Source organism: Rhinoderma darwinii, chromosome 2 (genome assembly GCF_050947455.1).
Source record: "Rhinoderma darwinii isolate aRhiDar2 chromosome 2, aRhiDar2.hap1, whole genome shotgun sequence".
In the NCBI taxonomy this organism is placed as follows: Eukaryota; Metazoa; Chordata; class Amphibia; order Anura; family Rhinodermatidae; genus Rhinoderma; species Rhinoderma darwinii.
In genome coordinates, this window is record NC_134688.1 from 183,343,941 (window position 1) to 183,356,312 (window position 12,372).

Sequence of the window (12,372 nt, forward strand, 5' to 3'; positions counted from 1 at the left end):
AGTTAATGGTAATTATACTATTTCCTTGGCACTAATTTTGAGGCGGAAATTGTCTGAATCGGCGCCAAACTACTCTCCAAATTTCGCTCCATTGATTTCAATTAGAGGAATAAGCAATTAATTTTTTTTTAAAAAGAAACACCTGGAAAAAAAACCTGCATCAAACGCCACAAAACAGTGACAAAATAAGCATGCATTTCAAAATCTACCTCCAAAATCCTGATTGAGTTTTGAGGCGGATTTTTTTTTTCTGCCTGACAAAAAAAACTGTGAGCTAGACTTAAGACTTTCTACAGTAAGAAGACAGCAAATTAACAAACTGTGTTATGAATAAGGGCTCACGATCATCTGACAAACCTTATTCAAATTTAGATGTTTAGTCAATATACTTTTACTCTTGCTGGTGCTCAGCACCACAAAGTGCACAGGGGTGGATGATGGCATCCGAGGGCTCCTGAACAAGAGCAGTTTGTGAGCCCCTTAAACTAAAACTGCTTATCTAATGAGCGTGACAACCCATCATTGGTATGTCAGTCCACCAGTTAAGCCATGCGGATCATTGGCCCAGTCCCTTGCATGAAACCTAAGAGACAGTAGAAAGTATTATGGTGGAAGTGGGCCACCATCCTCGCTATATGGCCCTTGTATAGTTGCATATAGAGTATGTTTGCCCAGGAACATCCTTACCCGTACATTTGGGTCTTCTGCTCAGCCCATGAGATGATCTTATCTGACTGAGCACCAGTACCAGATACAGGGGCATGGACATGAATGTCAGAAATGTAGTGATGGGCTCTTCGGAGTGCCACTGCTCCCTTGTTCTAATGTTGTAAAATCCCAGAAACCCCTTTAATACTAGATATAATCGTGGAATGTTTATTCTGATTGAGCTGTCCTCTGACATGTTAAGGCATTTGGTATTCTACTAGAACATGAGCCTTTTCTAAAAAATTTTTTATATGTATAAAAAGTCTTTCTAATTTACACGTTTATTTTGTTTTTTTGTGGTTGGCTAGTTATTGGTACGGAAAATGAATTTCAGAAGCACAACATTTATCTTTAAACAGTCCACCAAGAATAGTCCTATTTAATTTGTTTCCATTTCTAGCTGTGGGAATGTGTTAATAACGTCCTATGCAGCTACTGTTTGTAAAGTGAGACATTTTCAGAATAGGTCATTTATTATTAATGATGTTGCATTGTAGAGAAATGATTAAAGTGCACAATTCATGACCAGCAACCCATCCACAGATATTGACTGGTAAAAAGATTTTTATAACCATAATTTGCTGCCTATTTTCAGAACACTTAATGTGCCTGTTATATATATTTCTAGGGAAAACTGCACCTTGGTTGTGTACTTTAAGCCATGCTTTTTAGAATGTACATTAGGATTCTTAAGATCCTATTTTTAGAACTACCTCCTCATTCAGAACTCTCCGGAGCATATAAATATTAATGTAAGATGTGATCTGTGATTTGCTGGGTGTTCTATCAAAGCCGTTTATTTTGATTAATATCATCTGACAGTAAATGCTAGATTAGCCAGCCAAATAAAACCGAAAACTGCCTCTCCTGATGAGCATTTCATGACTAATATTTTGGTGTTGGATTCCCAAACTACTAATTTTTCTTTGTTAATCCATAGATTTCTGGCATGGGAAACTTCCTTTTTTATATACTTCCATAGAAAAATAGCAAATATCGCTTTGCACATGTTGATGGGAAGAGATGTGGAAATTTAGATGGATGGAAACAAATAGCTGAGCTTGCAGATTGCACAGTTGCACAAGATTTTCGTCATGTCTGTAATTTAGTTTTTTGTTTTTTTTTTAGGACGTTATAAGGCTTATAAATTTACTAGCACTTTTTCAAACTTTTAACAATTTGCAAAACACTTTCTATACAACCCCACAAATCACCCCGGTTTAAAAACAGCATCCACAAAATGTATTCAAAACCGGAATAGGAAGTCAACCCTTTAGATGTTTTACAGGAATTTGGGAATGAAGTTGAGGCAAAATGTACAAATGTAATTTTTTTTAATTGCAGATATTCAATTCTAATCTGTTTCAGTAGCATGGCAGGTGTTAACACAGAAACACAACACAATATTACCCTTTATTCTGCAATTTTTCATAAATTTTCCATATGTGGCCCTAGTGACCTACCTGACTCACACAGGCCTAAAAAAAGAAGGACCAACTTATGGATTTTGGGGCTCCTTTTTATTAGGTTGTTTTCCAATCATTAATGTTTAAATCATTTAATGTTTGAAGAGACCTTGAGGTGCCAAAATATAAGAAACACCCCAAAAGACCCAATTTTGGAAACCTAAGCCCTTAAGGCATTTATCTAGGGGTGAAGTGAGTATTGTACCTCCACAGGTGTTCTCCAGAAAATAGTGCTCAATGGATGTTGCATAGGGAAAAATTTAAATATTCCACAGATATGTCATGTTAGTGCTAAATATGATGTACCCAAGTAGAGGCCACCGGAGACACACCCCATAAATAGTTAAGCGGGTTCTCCCAAACATGGTTATACCCCATATGTGCTCATACACTGCTGTATGGGCACACTGCCAGTCCTGGAAGGACGGCCATTTGTTTTTTTAAATGAAGATTTTGCGTGGTAGCGGTATTGTTTGGGGGTTTTACTGGTATTTTAATTTTATAATCTGGGGTATATGTAAGCTGTGCAGAGTAGAGATGTGTCCTCCCTTTTTCTTTCTCGCTCTCTCTCTTGCGCATGCGCCCTATCTCGCGCGCCCATGCTCTCTGCCTCAGACAGTAACCAATAGTGCGGCTACTGACAGTGTGTTAAGTGTTCTAGTGTACCAATGCTGTCGAGATAGCCGCATATCACGCTTTTAGTGGGCGGGCCGCTGTATTTATATGCTCGGCATCTTAGTCTCCACACGCGGCTCTCATTGTGGCAGCCGGAGTACATAAACTACACTCGTGTCCTGTAAACAAAGGTCTCCTGATGCCTGTAGGTTACACTGTGGATGAAACTCAGTGACTTAGAGATCTAGAATTTTAAACATTAGCTAGCATGGCCGTTAATGTACACATGTAGCAATCCTTATCTTGGCTCCGCTAACTTTCTGCAGCATGATAACTTCTCACTTATGCCATTAAGACAAGTTGAAGGTTTTTTGCCACCTTGTATTTAACGCCTGAAGAGTCAAGAGCGCTACATCTGTACACAGCCTGCTTAGTTGCCGCTTATGGGACAAGTGATCGGGAACGCTGTATCACATCTTTTGTAAGTTCTTCTCTGCCAGCACTGTTTCATTTCTGTAATCTTTTACTATCAAGGAAAGATAGCATTAGGGATCAGATTACGGAGATTGACGTTCTGCAAATATCAATCATGATCTTTGGCAACTGACGAGAGAATTTGAAATCTCAGAATAACATTTAATTTTTAAAATATCTACGGTCAACAACTACCAGTGACAAACACCTGGATCAAACCGACTGAAATTAGGTGAATTGAATTTCAATAAAATATGGCAAACTCATAAGTTAGTTAACGAATATGTGTAGTTTGTGGACCTCATTGCATATCTCAATTATGTAATGATTCCCTGTCCATAATTATATTGAATAAAACCGATTCCAACCTCTTGCCAACCTGTAATGAATCCTTTACAAGACTATTTGTCGACAACGTAAACACACATAAAATAGCCTTTTAAATGTATTCTCTCTTAAAAATGGTTTTCATGTGAGGTAGTAGGCTAGTAGGTTTTGGAAAAACTGTCCTTTTCTTTTTAACTTGGGATGCAAAGCCATTTTCGATTGAGGGCCACATTGTACTAAAAGGGGCCACACTAAAATGTAAATTGAATGATGTTGAAATCCTGCTGTTCACTATAGGAACATCACATCTTTCTTAGTATTTGCATCATATCCACCTGCAAAAAAGGAAAGGCACGATATGGCTGCAATCTGACAGAAGCTTCTGGCCTTGCTTCAGTGTCCTATGGCAGGTTAAACGTGACCAGCTAATTCAAGGGATCCAAATGAAAAAAATTGCATTCTGCTTATGTTAGTGAGGTTGTAGTTGATCGATAAAGCCATATAGTCTGACTAAATTCCATGTCTCTGGTCCTCTGAGTCTTGCCCCACGTTCCCCACTGCCTGCCCTTTATACTTACCAATAAAAATGGTATATGTCTCGCATTAAAGGCTATGTACACCTTTTATAAAATATTTTTATTTTATAAAAATGTCTATCGGTGTGCTTCGTGCATCTTTCAAAATACTTTTTATTAAAACTTATATTTTACTTTGAGATACAGCTGCTTTGTATTCTGCATACAGAGCTGCTGTATCTAGCGCTGAAACGTGTGTGTCAGGTATGCTGGATCCACCTGTAATCGATCACATCTAAGTTATGAACTTAGATGGGATCGATAGCCGTTCGATCCTACGTGTCAGACCCGCATGACCCGCTGACACTGAACCCTTCAGTCCCGTGAAACTGACAGATACAGGCTTCACCGCTAGATACAGCTGCTCTGTATACAGAATACAAAAAGCTGTATCTCAAAAAGTTAAAATTTGTAATAAAGCATTTTGAAAGTTGCACTTTATTATTATTTATTATTGTCTAATGTGTACGCAGCCTTTAAGGGAAAGTTAGGGGAAGATATATATAAAAAAAACTGTTGCAAATAAAGTGGAGGCAACCAATCCGATTCAAAGTCTCATTTTCCAGGGGCGTTTTGCAAAATTAAAGCAGTGACCGGACTGCCATAGTTAACTGGTCCATTTTGATACATCTTCCATGTTGTCTGTTCTGCTGTGGATTGCACAGAGGGGCATTACTGGCTGCATGTCAGATCACTCTGGCATTAAGACTTTAGTCTAATGGATTCATAATGTGTCAATTTTCAACAGAAGCATAAGGGATTGTAAAGACTAATAATGGAACAGAAATATGTGGAGAACATCAGTGAGAACCGTTTTATCCATATATGCATAGGAAAGAATTTTGTTTTTTAAACTGTTTTATACATCCACATAATAACTTGCATCACAGAGAACCAAAGTTGGAAACATTTGTGACTTTTTTTTAATTAATTTTTTTATACAATGCCTGTTAAGTGTCTGTGAAAAAGAAAAGCGCCACTTTCATGTTTCTCCACACAGTGCGTGATTTCAAAAGACGGCTGCTTTCTTGCAAAAAAAATAAAAATAAGTTATATGAAACGAGAACTCAACTTTCTTCCTGAGACAGAACAATAGTGTTTACATTCATGTGATATGCGCTAAAGGCTACCGATCTATCTTCACGATTGTGATGCCTTTATAATGCTAGACAGTTTATTCTCATTTGCAGTGTGGAAATGAGGAATGTCTGTGTCAAATGCATGGATTGCTGCTCAGATAAGAGTGCATCAAAAAAACATGTCAGGAAAGCTGTTTCCTAGGAAACCCTGGCGTGCTCGTCTACATGGTGAGAAATCTCACCGGCAGTCATTCTTTGAGACTTCTTTGAGCATAAATCGAGGGACATTCTTTACATGTTAACTGTGTTGCTTCTACCAGATATCTCTATTTTTATTTTATTTTTTGCAAATCGCTGAAGGGTTAAGGCCATAATAAAATGTTTAAAACTTATACACTAACTGAATTGTAGTATAAAAGTGTTTGTATTCATTATGCTATAGGATTTGCTAGAGTCTAATGGCCTCCTGCTGGTGATAGTTGGAGGGATGGTAAAGGCCCTTCTACATTGGCTGATCGGGAGAAGGAAACGCTTGTTCGCCATAATCAACCTGCGTAAAAAGGACCAGTGATCAGCTGACAAACAAGCAAACGCTCATTTGTTAGCTGAACGCATCTTTCATGCAGTCCTGAGCATCATTGTTGGCAGCGAAGCTTCTCGTGTAAACCGGGTACACGATGCGGACTATGATGTAAACTGTATTGGTATGAACGATCTTGTTTGTCCTTATACAGTTCAATTGTTGCTCCATGTAAATGAAGCTAAATGAGCGCTGATCGACGTGCTACATCATGAATAAGCGCTTGTTTGCCGTTGTAAAAGGTACCTAATTTTGCACTAATAATCTGCAACAAAGTACAGTTTAATGTGTATGTGAATAGGCTTTTACAAAAGAACTTATTCACATATAGGTAAAAAAAAACAACCTGACTGGATTTGAGGACATACATTGGATTTTTATCCTGTGTGAACTGTACTTGTGAAATAAAGCTTCTATAATTCTTTCATAAAACTATTAAAATGTTTTTTTCCCATCTGGACAAGTCCTTCTATAACTGAGAAGATGCTGCGGATCATTGCGGGTCAAGCAGCCGAGACCCCCTGGCAATCGGATGTTATTGCCGGTGAAAGTGCCGGCTGCTGAACATTTTACCCTGCAGCAGCCAAATGTGGTGTTACATGGTGCTCATTCAAATGAGACCTGAGTGGGAAATGTATGGTTGGCTGCCTGGTCCACTGTTCATTTTTGAGTTAAAGTGCTTGTCCAAAAATGTGTTCCCGATAGTAAAATAGCAAGGTTGACATGTCCACAAAGATGTGGCCACCACTGATAATCACATAACTAGAATTAATTGTGAACCCCCAGGAAAATGGCAGGGAATCCACTGAATGGCAGGGCTCCCAGGTATATTTGTAAAATAAAGATTTGATGGTGTCCTGAAAATGGCAGTATGACAGATCACATAGTCAACAAAATAGAGGAAGAAATTGCATTCCTATTCTGTAGAGCAAACTCCTGAATTGGCTACTGTACCTAACATGAAATATTATTCTATAATATATATTCTAATGAAATGCAGGTATTTTCATTTATACTTGGGTAAACTGAGCATTTTCTTTACACTTTGCAAACATTTTGACTAAATGAGGCTCTAGTTGAAGTCAAGAAATAATTTGCACTCCCATGAAATGTTTTTGTATTTAATTTGTTACTGTCCAAGGTTTTGATCACAAATGCTTTGAAAGCTCCTGTGCTTTTGGAAATTTTATTTTTTATCTAACATTTTTTTTATATCCTCTAATAAAATTAAAATCACTTGCTAAGCATTCTCCTATAATTTATAAAAAATTTAGGAATGGGTAAACTGTTAGCAATATGTAACCTAGTAACGTAGTATGTGAGGCTGAAAAAAAACCAGAAGTTCAGCTGATTATTCAGCAATGTTGATCCAGAATAAGGAAAAAAACCCCATGAGGCAAAAGCCAAGTTTCCTTATCTATGGGGAAAAAAATCCTTTCAGACTTCAAATATGGAAATCTGAATAAATCCCATGGATCAGCGTCCCATCTCCAGAAATCCAGTACCCATAACTGGGGAGTTGTAGAATGATGTTTCCGTCATGTGCATCTATGGCCCTTTCGATGCACCCCATGATCCTATTTGCCTTGGTAGCGGCTGTGACACTGGAATTTTAGTTGACCGCAAACTTAACTGTAGCAACCCAAGTCCTTATCCAGAGTTCCTCAGTGCTTTCCCATTTAGTATGTAACGGTAACATGTGTTTTCCCTTACCAAGTGCATAATCTTACATTTGTCAGTGTTAAACCTCATTTGCTACTCCAACTTCTCCAGATTCATTTATAGTAGTATCCTCCGTTGTGTTAAATACCTTACATAGTATAGCATCTGCAAAAATGTATATTACTGTGCAATCCCTCTACAAGGTCATTAATAAATATATTAGAGAATAGGGCCCAATACTGACCCCTAGGTCAGTATAAGGTAAGATACAAGGAACTAATAGATCTCATGGAATAGGGCATCACTGTTTGGCATTATTCTCACGACTTGACTTCTGAAACCATGTATTTGTTGTTGAATGGAAGCTCGTCTGTTTCATATTATAAATTGTACAACTGCTAATGTATAAATGTTTTATCTTTTAGTGGGTCCATTTTATTTCACAATCTGAGAAAAACTTCAATTTTATAACTCTTCTGTTTCTATAATGCTTAAAGCAATATTGAAGGATTAGACATTACATGTGCTTTCATTGTTACGTTATCTATTCAATTGGCAGGGCTTTTTATATGTTGCTTTCCTTCCCGTTTTATTATTTTGCAATTATTGCATCTAGACCTTTTGGAAACTTTAGGGGGAGGTGAGATACTGTATATTTCTATGTATCCTGTTGTAGTTCCCTGCATGGCCGGGAGCTCTGCTGTGCAGGTAAAACCTAGGAGGGGGCGCAGCGCTAAATCACACCTATTTATTTATTTTTTTGCTTTTTTTTAACACAACTCAATATGTTGCACTTAACAGATCAGATTTAATCTATGGTATGGAATCATGGGAGAACAGCTCTTCAGAGTATGAGCAACGGTGTCGCCTTGGAAGTGAGGTTGGCAGCCTTTCTCGATCTGCCTCCTCCGAAAAGTATGAACTCCTTGACAACATTCAAGAAAAACTGAACTCTTCTAAACTAAGGTAATGCATCTGCAGAGGTGTAAAGAGTTATTGAGCTTTTACATCTCACAAATGAGGAATTCATACAAGAGCGTTAATTGAAAATGGCTAGTATTCCCATCTAAGACACTTGTCATATCCACGGGAGAATTCATGGAAAGGTGGCAGTGCATGTGCGCGCCTCTATTGATTTTCTAAGGAAGTTGTGGAAACCGCAGGGCAAGGCAGTAAATGGTCAAGTGACGCTCGTTCTAGAGATGGTTTGCTAAGCCTGTATACATGAATAAAGCTGGCCTGACATTTGTGCCCAATCCAATGTTTTTGCCGTTATCAGTTGCTATGGGGCTCATAAAAGTGAGGGCCAATTTGTTGGATATGTAAATGAGCCATGTAAACTATATAGCAGATGAACTCAACATAATAAAGTTAATTAAATGGGCTTTAAGGCCCATTTACACTGGCCAACCGGGTGATACACAAAAATATTTCATGCATATACTATTTTAAACGTGAACCTTTTCTAAACCCTCGCATAAGTTTTCCGCTAGCTATTAATAGTAATATGGAACTCGGTTCACTTCAGGCTGCAATGTGGGCTTATTTTTCCCCTTCTGCCTTTCATATCTGAATAATTGCACGAATAACTTCAGTGGGATTATGAACGTATGACATCTTGGGGCCCTTTTACATGGTCTGATCCCTGCCCGGTAACCAGCACCAATCGACGATAATTACTTGATTATCACTGGTTTTCTTAGTGTACAAGGAGCAATGATCGTGGCTCTATGGGCTGTATTGTTAATTCTCCTACAGTTTGCGTATTATCCGCAGCACATTCCCTGTTTGCACTGGGAGATGTGCTGCCAACAAGCAACCATTTTAATGCAGCATAAAATACCCGATCAGCTGACGAATGAGCATTTGCTAGTTTGTTGTCTGATCACTGCCATGTTTACAAGGGGCCGATCGGAAACGAGCGTTCGTATGAGTGCTCGTTTGTCTGCTCCTTAGCCCGTGTAATAGGGCTTTTAGTCTATGGTGTATATTCAGTTGATCTACACTACTGATTTTATTTCTCATAAGTAGAGATGAGCGAACTTATGAAAAGTTCGGTTCGCCGAATTTCGTGCAAAAGTTCGATTCGGACCGAACTAGTTCTGACCGAACCTGTAATACAAGAAAGCCCCTAAAAATCGTGTATAACACTGTTTTAAAGCCCTAGAAGCCCTGTATAACACTCTTAGGTCACCCATGAGTGTATCCAAGTACTTTTGAGCTGTCTTTAATGCAAAGTTGGTGTCAAAGTTACGCCAACATGTATGGCTCTAGGAAAACGGATGGGACACGGAGATAACTAACAGAAACCACTGCACTTGTGCATGTTGTATGCTTAATGCATTGTTAAAAAAGGTACAAAAATTAACCATTTTAGGCGGCTGATGCCTGCCAGGGTTCATACATATAAGGTGGTAAAAGAAGAAGCAATGGCTTTTGACAAGCCCTCCAAAAATTGACCCTTTTTATTGGCAGATGCCTGCCGGGGTTCTTCCATACATGGATGTAAAAGCATTAAAGCAACAAGCAATGGCTTTTCACAAGCCCTCCAAAAATTGACCCTTTTTATTGGCAGATGCCTGCCGGGGTTCTTCCATACATGGATGTAAAAGCATTAAAGCAACAAGCAATGGCTTTTCACAAGCCCTCCAAAAATTGACCCTTTTTATTGGCAGATGCCTGCCGGGGTTTTTCCATACATGGATGTAAAAGCAACAAGCAATGGCTTTTGACAAGCCCTCCAAAAATTGACCCTTTTTATTGGCAGATGCCTGCCGGGGTTCTTCCATACATGGATGTAAAAGCATTAAAGCAACAAGCAATGGCTTTTCACAAGCCCTCCAAAAATTGACCCTTTTTATTGGCAGATGCCTGCCGGGGTTCTTCCATACATGGATGTAAAAGCATTAAAGCAACAAGCAATGGCTTTTCACAAGCCCTCCAAAAATTGACCCTTTTTATTGGCAAGGGTGAGTAGTAGCAGCACATTAAAAGACACTGGACGACAGTCACAGGACAAAGCCCTGTGGTGGGGCAGGCCTGCTTGTAGCAGACGGGCGGCAGTGGAGGTGTATTGGTGGTAGTAGAGGTACTAGCCAACACAGACAGCAAGGGTGCAAGCAGTAGTAGCAGTAGTAGCAGCACATTAAAAAAAAGAGACTGGACAGTCACAGGAGGACAAAGCCCTGTGGTGGGGCAGGCCTGCTTGTAGCAGACGGGCGGCAGTGGAGGTGTATTGGTGGTAGTAGTCGAGGTAGCCAACACAGACAGCAAGGGTGCAAGCAGTAGTAGCAGCACATTAAAAAAAGAGACTGGACAGTCACAGAAGGACATAGCCCTGTGGTGGGGCAGGCCTCAGGCCTGCTTGTAGCAGACGGCAGTGGAGGTGTATTGGTGGTAGTAGAGGTAGACTAGCCAACACAGACAGCAAGGGTAGTAGACTGGTAGTAGCAGCAGCACATTAAAAAAAGAGACTGGACGACAGTCACAGGACATAGCCCTGTGGTGGGGTAGGCCTGCTTGTAGCAGACGGGCGGCAGTGTAGGTGTATTGGTGGTAGTAGAGGTACTAGCCAACACAGACAGCAAGGGTGCAAGCAGTAGTAGCAGTAGTAGCAGCACATTAAAAAAAAGAGACTGGACAGTCACAGGAGGACAAAGCCCTGTGGTGGGGCAGGCCTCAGGCCTGCTTGTAGCAGACGGGCGGCAGTGGAGGTGTATTGGTGGTAGTAGTCGAGGTAGCCAACACAGACAGCAAGGGTGCAAGCAGACAGTAGTAGCAGTAGTAGCAGCACATTAAAAAAAGAGACTGGAGAGTCACAGGACAAAGCCCTCTGGTGGGGCAGGCCTGCTTGTAGCAGACGGCACTGGGGTGGATTGGTGGTAGAAGTAGTAGCAGCTGCAGCACCAACAGCGGCACATTAAAAAAAGAGTGGACAGGACAGAATCCCATAGTAGCAGGCAGCAGTAGCAGGCGGCAGCGGCAGCAGCAGCAGCAATGTCAGATCTAATCAGTGGCATCAGGCACAGGGGTTTTAAAATCCTCACCGATCCACGCTTGATTCATTTTCAGAAACGTGAGATTTTCCAAGCTGTTGGCGGACAATCTTGTTCGCTTAGGGGTGACGAAGCCCCCTGCTGCGCTGAATACCCTCTCTGACGCTACACTGGAGGGTGGACAAGACAGTACACCCATGGCAAACTGGGCCAGTTCTTGCCAATGATCCAATCTGCTGACCCAGAAGTCCATGGGGTCTGGGATCAGCATTTCTGACGAAGAAAGGGCACAGTCCAAGTACGAGTGAACCTGGTTGTTTAGGTGCTGCACCTGGAGATGGTGAACATCCCTTTGGTGACTAGTGCTACGATGTGTGTCAGGTCGGGGTATTGGATGTAAAAATGTTGTCATCATATTTTCCAAACTGAATTGGCTGCTGCTGCTGCTGCTGCCGCTGCTGCCACGGCTGCCGCCTATTGCAGAGGTAGCTCTGCCAGAGGCGGTGGAACGATGAGACAGTGGGGAGCGGAGAGTGGCCCCCCGGTCAGACATGCTTGCAGCGGGTGTCTGCCGTTTGAAAGCCATGCCAAGCTGGCTGCATAGCTTCTCTCTATAATAAGCCAATTTTGCCTCCCTCTCGGAAGGCGCAAAAAACTCCCCCATTCTGGCTTTATACCGAGGGTCTAAAAGTGTGGCTATCCAGTACTCATCTCTTTGCTTCATGCTAACAATACGACAGTCAGCGCGCAAGTAACGAAGCATACAGCTCGCCATCCTGGCCAGCGTTTCAGAGGGCCCGGTTGGTTCCATCTCCGCCCCATACTGCCATGGTTGTCCATCATCAAGGTCGTCGTCAGACTCGTCATCACCACCATCACTGTCATGTTGTG

General features: G+C 40.8%; 1 protein-coding gene across 1 annotated transcript in view; it reads left to right on the forward strand.

The window, feature by feature from the left end:
* The window catches only part of OCA2 (OCA2 melanosomal transmembrane protein), a 188,814-nt gene that overhangs the window by 31,802 nt on the left and 144,640 nt on the right, over window positions 1-12,372 (forward strand). The window contains exon 3 of the mRNA XM_075850311.1: window positions 8,288-8,452. Coding sequence (XP_075706426.1) covers window positions 8,288-8,452 — 165 coding nt within the window. The remainder of the gene's footprint in view (window positions 1-8,287; window positions 8,453-12,372) is intronic.